General features: G+C 41.3%; 1 protein-coding gene across 1 annotated transcript in view; it reads right to left on the minus strand.

Annotated features, from left to right (window-relative positions):
* The window catches only part of XRCC5 (X-ray repair cross complementing 5), an 84,600-nt gene extending 64,942 nt beyond the window's left edge, over window positions 1-19,658 (minus strand). The window contains exons 1-8 of the mRNA XM_004427533.3: window positions 19,522-19,658; window positions 15,605-15,718; window positions 12,803-12,986; window positions 11,846-11,894; window positions 10,742-10,864; window positions 7,600-7,791; window positions 4,599-4,713; window positions 2,996-3,134 (exon numbers count right to left, since the gene is read on the minus strand). Of these exons, the coding sequence (XP_004427590.3) occupies window positions 2,996-3,134; window positions 4,599-4,713; window positions 7,600-7,791; window positions 10,742-10,864; window positions 11,846-11,894; window positions 12,803-12,986; window positions 15,605-15,718; window positions 19,522-19,593 (988 nt within the window). The 5' untranslated portion in view covers window positions 19,594-19,658. The remainder of the gene's footprint in view (window positions 1-2,995; window positions 3,135-4,598; window positions 4,714-7,599; window positions 7,792-10,741; window positions 10,865-11,845; window positions 11,895-12,802; window positions 12,987-15,604; window positions 15,719-19,521) is intronic.
* Window positions 19,659-20,245: the final 587 nt, after the last annotated feature.

Raw genomic sequence — 20,245 nt, forward strand, 5'->3', positions numbered from 1 at the left:
GATCAATGGGGAAAAAGCAGCAGCAGATACACAAACAACATAGACGATACAGAGACGATTAACATCTAATTACATCTTTTAAGTGGCATATTCTGTAATCCAGTTATTTTAAGATTATCCAGCCCAGAAAAAAGAATGTAGCAAATGCGATGTACTAGTTATCCTCCAAAGATAAACCATGGTTGACTAAAGTACAATCATGATTTGTAAACATAAGAAGAAGAGTACATTTATTCAGAAAACTGGAGACCCACAGAGAAAAATGCCCATAGGAAATTTTCAGAACAAAATGTTCTCAAAAATGCATGCTGGAGATAAACAAATGCCTAATGGAAGAAGCCAAAACTCTTCTATTTAGAAACATGCAATTGATAAAGTTGGATATTTTTCTGCATTTAAATTTATTTTATTTCTGAGATTGGACTATGTTTTTTCTTTTTAATTAGGTTATTCATAAAAATACAGGCTCTTGGCTTCTTAAAAAAAACACCAACCCTGTTCCAGGGCCTCTGCTCTATGGGAGGTCATGCCCTTTCAATATACAATGTTTGGCGGGGAGAAGAATCATCAAAATCCAAGGATTCTGATCTTGGGTAAATGGAAAGGAAAAGCACACGCACCTTTACTCCAAGAAACAAAGAAACTTGTCTGTTTGCGGGCAGATTCTGTCATCTAGTGTTTGTTCCTGTTAATCTGTTGATGTCATGTATTTAATTTAAAAGAAACATTTCTATTTTCATATTATGTCTTTTTAAAAAATTCCAACAAAAAATTAACAGGGAAATATATGGCACATGGTTATCAGTGGTATCTAAACCAAATGTTTTTTCTAACTTGTCTCTGTCATAAGACATCTGCCTACTTGAAGCATTTAACAGTAACTTGAAAATTCTAATTAAAACTGTCTTGTGCTTTTGGGTACAGCTATTTAAAGGACAAATCAATAACTTTAATTTTTGTACATGGCAAAAAGTACAGAATAGACTACAACATAAAGCCATACTCCCTGCCCGGATGTACTAGTCCCTCTGTCTGAGATGAGAGGGTAGAGAGTGGAGGCCAGGCAAAGGATGCATGTGGGTACCTGCGGAAAGGGAAGCGAGAACAGCTGCCCATCTATGCTCTTTGAACTCAACAATTTTTAACTCTTCCCTCTCCATTGCTCCATCAATAAATTTCCTTTTTGCCTAAGATAACCAGAGCTGCTTTCTTTGCTTGCAACCAAAAGAACTGGCACCCTCATCTCTAGTCCCTTCTCCTTCCGATCCACCCTACACCCAGCTGTCTTACTAATCTTCCTAAATCACAGTCCAGTGACACTCTGCTCCTCAAAACTATAATTGGCTTCATGTTGCTTTCAAGATGAAGCACGGACTCTTCAGCCTATCATTCAAAGCCCTTCCTAATTCAGAACAGTGTGTAAGAACACAGACTCTGAGGTAGGACAGCCCTGGGTTCAAGTCTGCTAGTTGTTAGCTGTGTGACTTTGAACACATTAAAGAATGTCTTCCGCCCTCAATTCCCTCACCTGTAAAATGGAAACAGCAAGAGCACCTGCTTCATCACATTGTTGTGAAGATTCAAAGAAAAATACAGATTGTCTATTAGACGCTACCCTCACGTACAATCTGTATATCCCCAACACACCAACCCACTACCTGCGATCACAGAGAAGGCCTTTCTGTTCCTGCTCTTACGCCTTTCATCACGCTCTTCTTCCTACTATGGGTGAGTCACTATACTAGCATCAAATGATTAGCAAGTGATAGAGCCATGATTCTAATCCAGGTCTGACTCCAAAATTCATGTTCTTAATTATAGTATACTACCGAACTGAATTAAAGAATTAGTAGAGATCATGGGTATTATTTACATTCTACACATAATCCATCAAGAGAAAGAAAGGAACCATAACCACCACCACCCGCCACCCTACAACACGTACAAATATACACAAACACTGTGATACAGTGCCACAGGTGAAAGGAACTTTTTTCAAGGTTTGCTAATTAAAACTATACTTGGTAGCACATAGTCTGGCAATAAATTTATATAAAGATCCTTGTTTCTGGGGCCGGCCCCGTGGCCTAGCGGTTAAGTGCACGCGCTCCGCTACTGGCGGCCCGGGTTTGGATCCCGGGCGTGCACCAATGCACCGCTTCTCCGGCCATGCTGAGGCCGTGGCCCACATACAGCAACTAGAAGGATGTGCAACTATGACATACAACTATCTACTGGGGCTTTGGGGAGAAAAGGGGAAAAAAAGGAGGAGGATTGGCAATAGATGTTAGCTCAGGGCCAGTCTTCCTCAGCAAAAAGAGGAGGATTAGCATGGATATTAGCTCAGGGCTGATCTTCCTCACCAAAAAAAAAAAAAAAAGATCCTTATTTCTATCTTAACCATCATTTGGTATCTCGTAATTCCAGCTCTTGAACATTCAGACACTCAGTTTCTAAGCTGTCTAGTGAGACGCTATCTAGACACTATACAGATCAAATGAGCACAACGTCTGAAGTACCACTTTAAAGCTCCTAGTGAACATACAGCAATATAACAAACACAAATGATTTTTTCTTATCTCGTAAATTATCTTAAGAGAGCATATCTGGCAGGATATAAGACCAAAAACGGGCACTCAGAAAAAAAATCACCATGGAAGTCAAAAATAAAATAGAGCAAATAAAACACTTGCTTCAGCCACATGAAGATAAGCATTCTCCTAGGTAGTGAGTTTCAAACGTTAAAACAAACCCCAGTGTGAAGTCCTCTCACTTGAGACATTTATGCCCCTGTGAGATGGAGCACCCAAGAGCACTCCTGGGGACCACCCTGCCTAAGACCCAGCAGATGAGCTAAGGACTCAGTGTCTCATGACCCTCCAACAGTTGTGTCTCTACAACTCAGGAAAATGTCTCTACACAAATCCCAGCCTGCCTCACGTCACCTTGAAGAAAATCCCTTTTTGGCAAAAGTAAAAACTCCTTATTGGCATACCTTGAATGGTATCTTCTCTTGGAACTTCAGTTTCATCATCGTCATTCAAGCAATAAACCGTTTCTTTTTGTATATCTTCTTTTTGTAGGGTTCTTGCATCCACAACTGTCCAAGACTTTTTAACTTTCTCCTGTACCATCTTATTTCCAAAAGAAAAATAAAGGGAAAACAAGGAAAGCTAGGATTCCAATTGATAAAAGATGCAAATCTAATACATTCTCTGCTTTACAGAAAAAAATCCAGAACAAGTCCCCTAGCTAAACTGTTTTGTTTGTTCTTGCCTATTGTGAAAACTTCAGTTGATTTCATAACTCTTTCGACATTTCATTTTTTACCCCAGGTAAGCCACAGATAAAAATTAATATTTGTAGGGGCCGGTCCGGTGGCGTAGCGGTTAAGTGTGCGTGCTCTGCTTTGGCGGCCCAGGGTTCAGATCCCAGGCACACACCAACGCACTGCTTGTCAAGCCATCCTGTGGAGGCGTCCCATATAAAGGGGAGGAAGATGGGCATGGATGTTAGCCCAGGCCCAGTCTTCCTTGGCAAAAAGAGGAGGATTGGCAGATGTTAGCTCAGGGCCGATCTTCCTCACAAAAAAATAAAATAAAATAAATTAATATTTGTATATATTCAAACACTTTCTATTCAAAACCCTCAAACTGTCTAATAAAAGATGACTATACATTGTGTTATCAGTTTTCCAATTCGGAAGAAAAGGAGAGCAGTCTATAAGTAGTCAGAAATCAATAGGAAAATTTGAAAAGAAAACTAGAAAAAAGAAGAAGGGAGGAGACTGTATTCTCATTCCTAGGGACAATATTCCAGGCCTTGACGGAACCTAAAATAAATAAGTACCTCCAAGGTGTTCATGGATGTAGAATGTGTTTTGGAATTAAGTCCTTGAATATACAAAAAACACTGGAATATATGAAAACATGTTTTTGTATATTTTGTATATTTATATGTTTTTATATATTTATTTTGTATATTTAAAGAAAAAAGGCAAGGAGGGTCACATGTGGAGGCATGAATCAGAAACTTATACTCAAACTGGAATTTCATTAAATTACCAAAAGCACCTCATTTTTGAAAGTGTCTATTATGTACAAATGTATATATATCACAAAAGGCAATTTCATAGTAACAAGTCAACATTTCTTGATACTTTATAGATGCTGTTACTACCAGATCATTAATCACTGAATCAGGTGACTGAGTTTTCAAAACTCTGAACTTCCTAACTCTGGTGTACATCTATATTTCTGCTATGACACTACAAGGACACAACTTAATGCATTCCATTTTCTTTCTTTAAAAAAAAAAAGAGAGAGCAAGAGAAAGGCCTGGGATTCATGATTAACAATCAATTATCAGTGCAGAGAAAGAAGAGGGAATCAACCTCTATTATAGACAACTCTTAAAACTGCCTTTCCTAGCATGCCTTTTACATAAAAGCTGAATAAAGATGAAAATGAACAGGGAGAGCAGTTAGAGAAGCAGCAATTATGGTACTGAATAACCCACACATGAATTGTCAGTTCCTCATATAAGCACATTCGTCTGCCTGGTAACATTTCTTTAAAAAAGGTGCAGCTACCACTTACCGATTTATAAGCCACAATCTTTATAGACAAATTGGATCCGATGGTCAGTTGACAGGGCCAGGCCATGGAATTTCTCTCAATTTTCTTAAAGACACGCAGTTGTCTCAGACTCTCACTTAATAAAGAAAAATGTAAAATAAAAGCAACAATTTTAAAATGTTAACTTGTGCTGGATGATGCGCTTAGTTTTCTAGAATGAGAAGTGAGCTGTTGTTGATCATAAAGAGAGGAACAGCAGGGGATGGCAGGAAAGTGACAGCCAGAAGTTGGGAGAGAGCCAGGATACAAGTGAGTTGGCTTAGAAGGAAGGAGCTGAATTACTTTACTGACAGGTAAAAACGAACATCTCCATCTTCCCCTATACAATCTTTTCTTTCACCTCAGCCAGTTGTTCTTAACATTTTTTTCAGGACCAAGGACATTTTGAAGATATGATAAAAGCATATTCATAAATTAGTTTGAACACAATATAAAGGGTTCACTAACTCCCTGAAAACCATGGACCTGAGGATAAGAACCCCTGCTCTAGGATATCAAAGGGTGGGCACCATCCTATAACATCACTGCTTACAACTCTACAATGCTTTAGTTAATTCCAATTCTCCTAAATAAAAAACATGTGTATATGCACATAATGGAGAGAGTTCAATGAAGACTCTCCAGGGGATAAAGGAACTTAGCAGTCCATATTGAGTCTTAAGGTCAAGCAGAAACGCTAGGTTTCTGACTGGCGAGGCGGGGACTGAGGAGGTAGCAAACACAATGGAGTGTACTACCTCATTTGAACAGAAGTCAAGATCAATTCTATTTTATCTGGCCCCTAATCAAACACAACAGAGAAGATTATAGGAGACAGGTGGAATTCGTGGTATTCACTAAATTAAAGAACATAGGAATTAATGACCAAACACATTCAAAGCATACAGTCCAGACTATGACTGATCCCCTTACTATACATGAAAAACATCTAGAAAGAGGTAAAGAGAATTATATGACATTATCCAGAGTTATGGACAAAGAGGCCTCAAGAGACTCAGAAATAATTCACAACAAACAGTAGATAGTCTACCTGACACCCTACTTCCAAAGCTTATGGTACACCTTGGCTCTGGATTTGTTGGGGAATGAATGGGTCTGAACCAGGTCTAACCTGTCTCATAAGACATTACTACTTTAAGTATGAGTCACATCTAAAACCATCATGAGGTCTGGATTCTGTTCCAAGGGAAGTTCTAAAGACCAGCGTCTAATAGGTAACATCTGAGAACAACTGGATCAATTCTGCAATAGATGTGAACCTTCCAACCTTTGGTTCCACGCCTGGGAACCAAACCCAGGCCACTGAAGCAGAATCCCGAATTGAACCACTAGGCCGTCAGAGCTGGCTCAGAAATGTTCTATTTCTAAGCGTGCCTGTCCAAGAGGCTATTGAGCACTTGAAATTTGGCTAGTGTGACTGAGGGACTAAATTTTTAATTTTACTTAATTTTAATGAACTTAAATTTAAGTAGCTACATGTGGATAATGGCCACTATATTGGATGGCAAACTTCTGGTCCACACCTTCACGGCAGACCTAAAATCAAAGTAGCTTCAAATTGCTGGGACAATACGTAGTAATTTCCTTGCTTGCTGTGCTATAGGAAAACAGACTTTTTTAACAGTAATTTGTATTGGCCTATAATTTTTCTTTCTGACATCATGCTGAATATGTTAACTTAAGCCACATATCCCCACATTAGAGCAAGTCGTGTCCAAATTTGAAAGAGAAATAACTTAGGAACACATATTTGCACATATTACGATTAGAACACAGATTATGACAAGAAACATCACTTTACAGGATTCCTCACCGATTCCTTTGCCAATCCCTTGGGAAATTACAACTCAATTTCTGTAATTGCCATTTACCTATAATTTTTCAAGGGTGTGTGTACTTAGAAAATCAGGATGTATTGCTTGTCAATTATAGCTCACCAGAAATATTTAAAAATTGTGGTTTAGAAAAAAAATAAGAGTAGATATACACTGTTTACTACTCAAAAAAAATCCTAATCGTTGAACTTTTAATTCAGTTAAGAATTCTGCTTAAAATATCTGTATTTTGTGTATTTATTGATAAACTGGAATGAATTCGCAAATAGCAAGTGGTATTATCCCTGAACATTTGAAACTACACAAGTGATACTTTGTGGTCTTCTACTTCCACTTTTACCAAATCAGGCCGTTCAAACACATACTGTTCTAGATGCTACTGCCCTCTCTCGGGTTCTTTGCTCTAAATAAGTGTACGTCCAATTCCAACCAAGAATAACACAAATAAAGGAGACAGTCTCTCCTATGGTCTCTAACTGGATGGCTGAAAAAAGCAGTCTGCTTTATTGTTATATGGTACTTCAGAGATTTCCCATTTCTTAAATCATTTTGCCTTTACAAGACCCACATAAAATAAGTAGGTTATAAATTCTTTACATTTTTTTTTAATTGTTGTTGTTTTTTCCTTGACCAAACTATTTTGTGACCAAAAGTTTTTTAAAAAATCACTATACCACAGTATAGTGCCTCCTAAAAGCTAAGTCAAAGGATAAGAGGATACTGAGTAGCGCAGATCTGACACCACTTTTTATAATTAAGAATGTTTTTAGTAGGTGTATGAAAAGGCAGGACTCAAGAAATGTGCCCCAAGCCTGGCATAAAGAAATCTACTAACTCATCTTTTATATTTTGATTTATTAAATCTTTTGTGATACCTATATATTTCCAAACTTCACTGACACACTCCTGGAAACAAACAAGAAATCTTGTGCCAACCACACAAACTTAAAAAAAAGGGATTAGGGGCTGGTGTGCCATTTCGTTAATAAAAATCAGAATATTTATTAAAGAATAACTGCTAATTCAAGAGTGGCCCACAACAAGAAAAACATTAGGGAGCCCTCTGATCAAAAGAGAAATTTATATGGGTACAACTGAAAATTGTAATCAATGCTTTCACTTCTTACCTGAAGGAATAAATTTCATCCAGCCCATCTTCACCTTCTAAACACATCATCACCTTTTTCACCATCCGAATACCTTCTTTCTGCTGCTCAGTAATTCCTTTTAGAGGAAAGGAAAGTCCATGGTGGTCTGAGCCCAAGTTGCCATCTCCTCTGTCCGCAGTTCCATCTTCCTTGCCAATTGGGAAAGGCAAACTATCAAGAAAAGATCAGCAATAGTTAAGAAGACAAGCTCTGAAGCCAAATTACAAACCGGGTTCCAATCCTGTGACTGTCACTCTCTAGCTGTGAGAAAATGGGCAGGTCACTCGACTTCTCCGAGCTTCAAATTTCTCCATCAACGGCACTTATCTACCTTAGCCAACAGTCTATCCGTTTCAAGTAACTGAAGCCTCTCTGATTTGGTAAAAGGGGGGGATTTACTGGCTTATATAAGCAAATAATTGAAAGGGCAGGGTTGCACATGGCCTCACGATGACCAGACCCAGAATCTCAGACACCACAAGGACCATCTGACCCTCACGCTCCATCTCCACATCTCATCTTCATCTGCCTCTGTGCTGGCTTCCCTCTGACCTGGGTCCTCCACCTCACCTCTGCCCAACTCTCCTACCCAAGAGGGACTGAGTGCTTAACCATCCGCTCTCAAATGCAAACAAACCAGGAATCAGCGAGAGGCTGGGGGCCAGATCTGGAAGATGTCAGCCCTCACTCAGGCCTTGAGGTTAAAGTTTAGGAAGGAATGCTTCCTGGAAAAAGGCTGGGTGACATTCTAGGCAGACAAAAATAAACAAATAAATGCCCATTAATGATCCCTCAAGGTTATTATAAAGATTACATAAGAGAATGTGTATAAAACACTTAAAACTCAAATAACGTTACTATTATTGTAGATATGGAATTCCTAATCAGAAATCAGTTAATTCATAGAAATCAGTAAAACCAGTTTTGTTCTTGTGTTTTCTCCAATTGTTTGACTGAAATGCGACTCAAACTAGATTGGGATTACCAGTCATGGGAATATTCAATAATCAATACACAAACTGGAAAATAAACCAACCAAACACATTCTATGATAATACACACGGCGCTTTACAAACGCTTTCACGTTAACAATTGCATTTCATCCTTATATGTTAGGTGGATGGAAATTTCTACCTCTATTTTCTAAAAAGAAACTCGAGCTACCGAGACAGAATAATTTGGCCAAAGTCACACAGCTTGTAAGTGACGGAGCCTCAGACATCGGACTGAAAGGGCAAGTTCTCTCCACTGTAGCATATCACCTTACTTTGCCCCTGGAAACCTAAACAACCTTACTTTGCCCCGTGAATTCAGTAATCTTTTCAGTTCACTCAACATTATCTGTTTGTCACCCCTACGTAGATGGTTATTTTTAAACCAATTTCTCTATTATTTTATTCGCTGTAGTTAAAATAGGGCTTCCTGTTTACATTTTTTATACATATTCTTAGCATGACAGATTTGCATGTCCTGCATTAGCTATCAGATAAAGAGCTTCCAGAGAACAGAGTATGGCACATAGGGTTTGCATCAGGCTATTACTGTTTCCATAACATCGACCAGGAAGAAGGGAAGAATTACAAGAAAATCAAGAGTCAGGAAGTTATCCGGGAAAAAGAAGTTACAGTAAGAGTTCTTTCTACCCTGCACTAGACCAGATATAAACTTTCTCAGTAGTCAGAAGAAGAAACTAAAAATTAGGTCCAAGGCACAAGCCTGCTCAGAACACAGTGCTTCTTGGGCCTGCTGGTATTGTTTTAGTCCAACTAGAACCACCAGTCATAATGGGATACACCAAACAACAAAACCCAAAACTCTACTTTGTATGCTGGAGGTTTATACGCAAGAAGAAAGCATATTACCCAAGAAAAAAATACAACCGGTCAAATAACAAGCAAGCAGAAGAAGGGTACGTTCCCTCTTCAGCACGCTTTACAGCATTGCCCATAACAAAAAAAAGTAGCTCTTTCCAATGACATTGACAGAGGTGCAGTATGCTTCAACCACGGAAAGGCATCCTGAGATTAAGAACAGGGAACAGAAGACGAGCTGGGCTTTTGAAGTGTGAGAAAACCTCAACTCAATCAGAAGAGAAGTGTCACTTTAAAAGCACTTAATTTCTCTGAAGTACCCTCTTAACAAGTACCAGTTTGATGGGTTATTCTGAACTACTTTTCTACAATTCTACAGAAAGTAGATGCCCCTCAGCAGTCTTAAGAGGTACATAACATGCAAGAAAGGTTCTGAATTCCCCCTGGCAGACGTTTTAAAGACACCAAAGGCTTACCACTCTGAGCTGGAGGTTTCTTAGCATAGCTATCAATCGGAAAAATGAGTGTCCCCAGAAGACTAATAATTCAACATCCTATACCATCACTCTGCTTTCACCAAAAATGGCACAGAAAAAATAGGTTTCAGACACAGCAGGAAGGATTAGTGTAGTGAAAAGAACTTTCTGTTGAGAATATAAGATAAAGAAAGTAAATGCCTAGAGGGGAAATTCAAGTGATTGAGGGAGGAGGGACTTTGCCCCCAACAAATTATGACATACATTTTCCCCCTAAATGTGTGTATCTCATCTCTAAATAAACATAAGCAAATTACATTTTACATATGTGTGTATATCCTTTAGATCTGAAAAAGAGTTAAAAATAAGCATTATGTGTGTTTAAAATGATTCCCAAGGTGACATTCCTCTCTACCCTAAAAACACCTACTGTCTATAAGACAATCCCTGAGAGCTGTTTAACAAAAGACACCGTCAATCTGGTAATTGGGTAAAGTCCTCTATGGAGGCAGGGGATGGACTGAATGTCCTCAAGACTCCTCTTATTCCTCAATTCTTTGAGTCCAAGAAGAGTGAACAGACAAACGATCTGCTGTTGAGCTAAATTCCTGTGTTTCACTGTGACTTTCATCCCCTTATCAGCAAAACTCAGAAGAGCTCCTGGAACACAGAGAGTCACCAGTGAGGGTTGGCTGAGGGCAGTCATCTGACAGATTCCAACTTAGCAGGCAGAGAAGACTCCTGGGAACCACGTGCTCTATCTATCAAGGGGCCCCACTCACTATGTTATGAGAGCACAGGATTTGTCTATAAACATTATTCCTATGGTCTTACAAGAACTGCAGGGAGATACCGGATTTCTTCAAGTTATGAATTATAATATCCAGCTGATCTTTGCTGAAGGGGCTGCTGAGGTCAGTGAACACTTCAATATGTCTCTTTTCAAACTTCTTTCCTCTAAAAGAGAGAGTTATCACGTTAAGAAATTATTCTCCTGAATTATCTCCTACAAATTCAAATGTACTTGGTTAGTGAGCAGAAAGAGGCTAAGGAATGAGCCTAGGTATAGTTAACAAATGTGATTACATTCTAGAAGTCCATGTATTGTTGATGCCCAGCTAAGTTCCTACTAAACACACAATCATCCGGTTATAATTCATACTTTGAACATCTTGGACAAAATTTCTGAGCATTATGGAAATATCACGTCCATGATTTCCTAACTGTAACTTCAGTTAAAGATGTGGTCACTATGATTAAAAAGGACTCCTCTCCAGCCCCTATATAGGCAGAATGTAAACAAGGAATCCTCCCAGTGCACTACAACTTCAGCCTTGCAAGAGTTCACTTTCCAAACACCCTGGTCTGATGCCATTCACAGGGCTGGTGGCAGGATTTTGCAGAGGATGTACAGAGATTGAGAAATAATACAAATTGAAGCCTGAGATTTGAGTGTAAGTGTTTTTGCTAACAGTCAAGGGATTTGCACATGTGTGTATTCAAAGACACACATTATAAAGGCACAGTAATTAAATAAGTAATAAATTAGGAAGCTGGCCAGAGTTACTATGCATCTAATTTCAATAACATATGGACCATACCACTTAGTATTTTTTTTCCTCCCCAAAGGCCCAGTATATAGTTGTATATCATAGTTGTAGAGTTGTAGCTCTTCTATGTGGGACACCACCTCAGCATGGCTTGATGAGTGGTGATTAGGTCCGTGACCAGGATCCCAACCGGCGAACCCCGGGGCCGCCGAAGCAGAGGGCGCGAACTTAAACACTACACCACCAGGCCAGCCCCTGTCAAATGTTTTTTTAGCAACGCAAACATGCTGCTTGAATAACAATGAATCACTCAGTGCACTGAATACATCAGCCCATACAATTTTTGCAGAAAGGCTCATTTCCAACTCTCTTCAGCTGAGATACTTACACAGTTTCTTGTTGAATCACATCCATGCACACGATGAGAGCATCCAGGACTCAGCTAGTTAAGGGCAGAAGATATCACCATACAGTCCCTCTGTCCCAAGAACACACAACTTTTTCCCAGTGAAGTCCACAATGCCAGAAACATGGATACTGAGCTGACTACGTGATGATTTAAAAGTACTTGCCCAAGGGCCCTTCTTCCAAAGTTTATGTCACTAACATATATATGCACATATGCTATATATCAAAGAACACATCCTGAAACATATAACTAGGAAAAATAAAATAAACCAAAAGGTAATCTAACATATTCCATTCATTTAACCAAAAATGATGACGTCACTTTACAGTATCTAGAACCCACTTTTGCGATTACAGTCCACTCTTATATGCCAAGTGAGCCATAATGTAGCATTTGTAAGTCACTCCCAGCACAGCAGTACCTCCCGGTGATCAGGGATGGCAGTACCAACTATTTAGAAAAATAAGTAACCCCTTAAAATCAGAGCACCTGTGGAAGAAACTAGAAATCTCCCAGTTTGGATATCAGTCTGATTCGGGGCACAAAAATATCCTCTGTCCAGCAAAGCAAGGAAAATGCTAATGCTAGACTCTTCTATGTCCAAATATTCTGATCACCACCACCAAATCCTCTGCACATAGCCAATACACACATATACCCCCAGTATCTTCCCCTTCTGATGCCTCCCAACCTCTCAGTATCACTACTGCAGAGAAGAGGCAAGTGACTGGTGGGCCTGGAGTCCAGGCAGCCAACCCAACCTGATTAATCTGATTAATTTCACATTAAATCCTAAAACACATCTTCTCCATGAGCTCAGAGCCAAAAATGTCCATATACTCAGAGCTGAGACTCTTAGAGAGCCTCACCAAACTGGTATGATTCTCCAGATTAAAGGAAATTTTTTAAGAGTCTTCTCTGGCTGAAAAAGGATACAGTCAGCTTGTTGAGAACCTGGCCGGATTTTGCTTTCAATGTCCTCCAGCAAGTCAAAGTCTGGTAGCATCAGGTGTCTGTGCACGGTGATGTTCTGATACTGATCACCACCAGCAAGGGCATTCTCAGTGCCATCTGTACCAAAAAGGACTAACGCAACCTCATCCTTCCTCTCAGCGAACACCTGAAGCAGAAGGTTAGAAGGCTGAAAACCACAGTACCACCTGGAAGCCATTAGATACCTAACCTTCAGGGAGCAAGACAATCACACCTCCCTATGACAGGCCCCCGGGACCACTATCAACAACACAGCATCGGGCTAGATGGCCCATGGGACAATGACAATTACTAGGGTCTAAGCAGACTTTTTCATTGACTATAGGTCCCACTTTTCATTTCAGCATAATTTAGGGTCGGGGAATGGGAGGGTGGTTACTGCTCTTGATGACTTCCAGACAAATCAGATTCTAATTCGCAATGAAAACTAATTATGGATAATTCGAAAAGATTTTAGTCTGTCTTTCTGGAATGACTATCCAAGGTTTAAATTTTCCAGAGACTAAAAAAAAAAATTGCTGGTTCATATCCTATATCCCAACAATTTTACTTATAGGTATATACACCATAGAGAAATTCCTGCACACATAAACAAGGAGACAACAGACAACAAAGTTCACTTCAGCACAGTTTACAACAGGGCAAAACTGGAAACAAACTAACTACCCATCAACAGAAGAATGCAAAAACACATTACAGAATAGGTACACAATGGACTATTACAACTCAGTAAAGAATGAATAAATTTGTGCAATATTTATAAATATGAATAAATCTCAAAAACATAAGATTGAGAAAAAATAAGTTACAGAAATATATGTACCATATAATAATATTACATATACTTTTGAGAGCTTTATACAATACTAAATATTATTTATGAATATACTTATGTCCAAAAGTATAAAACATGCATGGTAATAACTGAAAATTCTGAAGACAGGAGGGTAAAAAGGGGAAAAAAGAGGACTGGGAAGGGATACACAAGGGGTTTCCAGTTTATCTGTAATATTTTATTTTGTAACAAAAAAAAGAAAAAGATAATAAAAAAAGAAAAAGATAACAAAAAAAAGAAAAAAAATCAAATGAATATGGTAAAACTGGAGGATTGTATAGAGCTAGACAATGGGAAAATAACTTTCCATTATACTATTCTCTGTATTTGTCGCTTTTATGAAACATTTCATAATAAAATATAAAAACAAAAAATAGTATCTCACACAAAAGGAAAAGGCAGTCCGTTCCCACCTACTGACTAATGTAAATCTTTTACATCAGTGGGAAGAACACTGTGTGGAGGAATTCTGTCATACCTCATTTTCGTCTGGTCTGTAGAATTCCCCAGTCTGTTAACAACTCCAGCTACAATTCCCAGTTGTACATGGAGAAAAGCTCCCAGCTGCTGGGTTCAAACATGTCCAGCACACCACCTGGGACAGGCCAGCTAGAATCCTATCTGCCTCCTGGACAAGATCCATCTTAAGGCCAAGTAATCTTGCTCAACATCAAAACCTCAGTCAGGAGAGGGGAGAACACTCTGACTGCAGCATGAGACTGGAACCAAGTTTTGTCTCCCAGCCTTCCAGACTCACTCAGAATCCCATGGAAGGGGCAGAGCCAAAAATAAAAACTGAAAGCACTATTTCTCTTCTAAAAAATATATATATACACTACATTGGGGCACAGCAGCGCTACTTGAATACAATCAACACAAATTATAATAACCAAGAGTGGGGTCAGAGGCATTCTCTTCTTCTATGACACATTAAGGACTCCAGGATCATTGCAATTTGTTAAAATCCAGGATGACAGGTGGGAGGCAGCAGTGCCCAGTGAATCAAGCAGAACTTCATAGATACAGCAAAAGTAGCAGTCAGACCAGGTACAGGGGGCAGAAATCAAGAGGGCAATCTAATCCCGCCCCTCTTGGATGTGAGCTGGCCTTGGTGACTTGCTTGACTAATAGAAAGCAGCAGAATTGACTTTCTGGGATTTTTAAAGCGAGGTCATAAAAAGCCACATAGGCAGGTCTCTTAGAATATCTACTTTTGGGACATTCCTTCTTAGAACCAGCTGCCACACTGAGAATCCCAAGCGACACGGAGAGGCCACAGTGATGGACACTCCAGGTGAGCTCACAGCTACCAGAAGGCATCAACTAACAGCCACAGCAGGGAGCCATCTGAGACGTACGGCCCCGCGAATCCTTCAGATGACTCAGCCCCAGTCACCATCTGAGGCACCTGCACAAGAGGCCTCATGAGAGAATCACCCAGCTGAGCCACCCCGTCATCCCACAGAACCATGAGAGATGATTTCTTTAAAAATGACATTTAAGACACTAAGTTTTGGGATAGTCTGTTACCAGCAAAAGGTAAGCGGAACACACACAAAGAAATTGAAGGACTTGTTCAAGATCATGAGGTTAGTAAATAACATGGCAGAGCAAGGACTCAAACCCTGGCCTTCTGGTTCTAGAGACTGCACTTTATTTAAATATCATATTACATTGCCTCTTGTTTCTGATAAAAACCATACTATCCACGGAGGAGCCAAAATGAGGGAAGGAAAAAATACCAGGCTCTAGAGAGAGCTGGACTTGCACGTGAGTATATGTAAGACTCCTCAAATTCCCAAAAACACTGAGGCTGGACACTGCAAGGAGGCTGGTCTCTTGCATTACTAAGCGGAGGCATCAGGCAGTTCAACCATGAGTTACAAGCCCAAGGCCAATCCGAAACTTACCTGTCGCTGCACAAACATGGTCACCACCTTCTTTGCTAGTTCAAATGGGGATTCTTCACCAGGAAGGGAGTTACTCATGGTAAAGCCAACATCCATACACAGCACAACAGCTGCCTAGAAACAAAGTCCCAAACAGTATTTAAGAAAATGTTAGTAGGGCTGGCCCCGTGGCTTAGCAGTTAAGTGTGCGCGCTCTGCTGCTGGCGGCCCGGGTTCCGATCCCGGGCGCGCACCGACGCACTGCTTCTCCCGCCACGCTGAGGCCACGTCCCACGTACAGCAACTAGAAGGATGTGCAGCTATGACATACAACTATCATCTGGGGCTTTGGGGGGAAAAAAAATAAATAAAATCTTTAAAAAAAAAAAAAAATGTTAGTAATGCTCATACGGAAAAATAGAAAAGAGACATGTCCTTTGCTTATTTCACTTCTAGAACTTATATTGCTATTTCAGGGATGTGTGATAAAGGGAGGGGAAGTGTTCACTATGGAGAAACTTTAAGTGGTCCTGATATTTTCCAAAAACTGGCAAGTATCTGCCAGGACAGGAGCATGCTGCAGGTAGCTGCTGCTCCTTTGGCATGAGCCCCAGAATAAACCCACGGTGAGCAGATCTGAAACAACCTGCAGGCTAAAGCTAAGTCCAGCCCGGCTGAGCCCAAAATACATCAAACTGCAGTTGATCTGCAGACCCACAGCATGAGAACAGATGCTATTGTTGTCAGCCACTGATTTGGGGTGTAGTCTGTAATAAAGCATTTTTGTTGCAATAGGTGACTGCTACAATCCATATATACTGAAATGATACACTCCAACAATCTGAATCAGTTTGTAAACTGGGGATCTGAAAGGAAGACTAAGACACTAAATCTATTCCAGGAGGGGACACAGACATATAAACCAATAATACCAGCACGATGTTCCATGACACAGGTATGCAGCAGGCACTAAGAGAGCACAGAACAGGGACAGCTACCCAAGACTGGTGGAGGAGACAGAGAAGGGTAAGGAAGCAGAAAAACCTTCCTGGATATGATCTTTGGATGAGTCTTCAAGAATGAGTAGGAGTGAATCATGTGAACAAGGGGAGTTACAGGCAGAGGGAACCACATAAATAAAGATACCAAGTCATTAGATAGCAAATGTGTACGTAGGGGACTAAGGAAACAGGCGAACGATAAACTCAAAGTAAAAGGGATTTATGTAAAGTTCTACATCTGGCATCCAAAATTTAACTGAACAGGAATTGGAGACTTGAATTTCAGGGTGGATTATAAAATGAGTCACCAGTGTGACACGGCCATAGCACTACATTCCCCACCCCATCTCATTCCACCCTCCATAATATTTCAGGTTCTATCAACGATTTAGTGAATTTAAGGAAGGAAAAGAAAAGTCTTATGGTGAAAAAAAAACCAGATTAGCAATCTGGAGACCTGGGATCCAGTCCCATCCTTATTACCAATTAGCTCTAAGTCCGTGGGCATATCACTTCACCTCACTGTTATTCATGGGGGCAGGAAGCAGCTGTTGGGCTAGACGAGATCTAAGGTGTTTGCCAGAGTGAACATTCTTTGACTGACAGTCTCACCCGTGCTTGTACTGATCAGACCCCACGTGACAAACTCTGCACAGTCCTGAGCATCACATCTGATGAGAAAAGACTAATGACAACGGAACATGAAATGAGCAGGCTGGAGAAGGATCTGGAGAACACGTGATGTGAGGAACAGTCAGAAAAAACTGGGTATTTCAGCCAGATGAGAAGATTTAGGAGAACATTATAGTTTCCCCCAAAGACTAAGTTTTTCCCTAGTTTACAAAGAACTGAATGTAATGCACTAAAATTAAGAGATTTCTGGAATAAAGACAGCATGTTTGGAGAAAAGGTGGTAATAAATTATAAAATTCCTTTGCAAGCAATAAATTACATCCCATCGTTTCAATGTCCTGAGCATAAGACTCTAGAAAAACTTACGAGTTCAAAATATGTTGCTGCATTTATTTAATACACGTTCATAAAAGCTACTTTCTGGGGGTTTTTTTTGGTGAGGAAGATTGGCTCTGAGCTAACATCTGTGCCCATCTTCCTCTGTTTTGTATGTAGGATGCCACCACAGCATGGCTTGATGAGCGGTGCATCCGTCTGTGCCCCGGGTTTGAACCTGCAAACCCTGGGCTGGTGAAGCAGAGAGCATGAGCTTAACCACTATGCCACCAGGCTGGCCCCCCACAAGGCCACTTTTGAACCAGAAAACTCTAAGTCAGAGGACTAAAGGTCTTTCACTAGCAATCAGGTATCCAAAAAATGGCATCAAAAGTTTTCACAATGGTAGGGCCGGCCGGGTGGCGCAGGGGTTAAGTGCGCACACCCCGCTTCCGCAGTCCGGGGTTCGCAGGTTCAGATCCAGGCGTGCACCGACGCACCACTTGTGAAGCCATGCTGCAGTGGTGTCCCATATAAAGTAGAGGAAGATGGGCACCGATGTCAGCCCAGGGCCAATATTCCTCAGAGGAAGAATAAAAGAGGAGGATCAGCATTGGATCTTAGCTCAGGACTGATCTTCCTCACAAAAAAAAAAAAAAAAAAAAGTTTTCACAATGGAACTCCTTGTCTGGAAGCAGAAAAATGATATATGTAATACTTGAAGGTCCTTTCCGGCAGCAGCAAGAAAACCAGGAAAGAGAACCTGGGCAGCACAGCAACTCTTCATTTATACACTGAAGCAATACAGGCTGTCAGAATTCTGCTGCAAGCCTGCCTGCCACAAACAGCTGCTCCACTAGAGGGGCAAAGTTCTCAGCAGCTGAGAGACGAGGAACAAGGCAGGTGAGTGGCATCATATGTTCATAAGCGTTTTAATCAACATTTCCCAAGGGGAAGTTGAGGGGACTACAGAGGAGTCGCTCAAACACCTATCTTGTTTAGTTTATCTGTATACCAGATGCCTAGTAAAGGGCCTAGCCTTTGAATGGAGAGATGGATGGACGGACAGATGGATGGATGAATGAACAACTGGATGGATGGATGGACACACAGCTGGATGAATGAACAACCTCCTGGAACACACTTCCCTCTAGTGACCCTTCAGAGACAACTACCACTCTCTGCCTATACACAAAAAATCATTTAAAAAATCTACCATCATATCTGTTATTAACCTGGGACACTGAGGGTCATAGATTCCTAGCAGCACAGACATTCTCCAGGGCTCTGAAGGCAGTTAGCCTGGGTTTAAATCTGGGTTCCACCACTAACCGGCTGGGTGACTTTGGACTAAGCACTTCACTCTCTTTATGCCTCAATTTTATCACCTGTCCACTGGCGTTGCTGTGAAGATTAAATGAGATAAGCATAAAGCGTTTAGATCAGTGCCTCACACAGAGTGAGCTTTCCATAAAAAGAAATATTTTATTATTGAGGCAATAATATGACTCTTTACCTTCCAAAGTGACTCCCAGTCCCTCTTTGAAGTTGTATAAGTCTGTGGGTAGGTGCTAATCACGGCTAACTTCCATTCCCATACTGATTTTAATAACCCAGGCTCAGAAGTAATGGAGGAGGTGGGGTTGGGGGTGGCCTGGGATGGAGAGGGGAGGGGAGGGGGAGGCGGGGAGAATGAAGCGGGGGGGAGGCGGGGAGAATGAAGAGGGTGGGAGAGGAAGTGAGAGGACAGCAGGGCCGAGGAGGCGGAGAAGTGGAAGCGACGAGGCTCAAATTCAGGTCTTTGGACCCCAAATCCCCAGCTTTTCTCCCAGTGCATCCCTCGGTCCCGGCCCTCCTGCTCCGGCCCACCCCCATGATCACCCCCCTCTCTCCACTCCTTGGCACCGCGTGATTCCATGATTCCTGCTCCGGAACCACCCTTTCCGGGTCCCCGGCACCGGCCAGGCCCAAGCCCACGGATCTTTCTACCTTATTCCCGGACCGCGCCATGTTGCCGGTCCCAGGGGCGCCTGTTCCGCGCGGGAACCAGGAGGGCCGCATCTCAGTTCCGGCGGACTAGGAGCCGGACGGTGGTAGGAAGAGCCGCCTCTCGCGGAGCCTGGAGGGGGCGGGGAGACTGTGCGCCGACGCTCTGAGCATGCGCAGAGCCTCCGCGTTCCGCCGTGGTTTGGAGCTTGCGGTCTTGAAGCTGCGCAAGTCTTTAAAACTGTGTTACTACGAGTCAGTTCTCCGAAAGAGTCACTTCCGTTTTCTGTCATTGAGAATCACACCTGTAGCGTTCTGTGTTAGAGCTCTGGAGTTAGATTTCCTTGAGTATGTGTATGAATCCGGAAAGTCACTTAACTTCTCTAAAAGTCTGTTTCTTCTAAAAAGGGGGATCACGGATCGCATCACGGATGCGATGACTCTAGAACCAACTCCTGAAGGAAGCGTAGGAGTTTTCCAAGCAATCAAAAGTGGGAAGAGCATTCTTCTTTGCAGAGGAAATGGGATGTACAAAGGCTGGAGGCATGAAACAGCATCTGCTAAGGATCTCTCAATGGTTTGGAGTGTCGCTAGCTTGGAAGGGAGGAGGTGAGGTGTAATTCAGAAGACAAGCTAGGGAGATGTTCTAGAAGTGCCGGCTATCAATCACAGTACCTGACATGCTCACCACCCGCTTTCAAAGGAACCCGTCCAGCCTGCAGCCCCT

This window comes from Ceratotherium simum, chromosome 37, assembly GCF_057802395.1.
Source record: "Ceratotherium simum simum isolate JZ-2026a chromosome 37, ASM5780239v1, whole genome shotgun sequence".
Classification (NCBI taxonomy): Eukaryota; Metazoa; Chordata; class Mammalia; order Perissodactyla; family Rhinocerotidae; genus Ceratotherium; species Ceratotherium simum.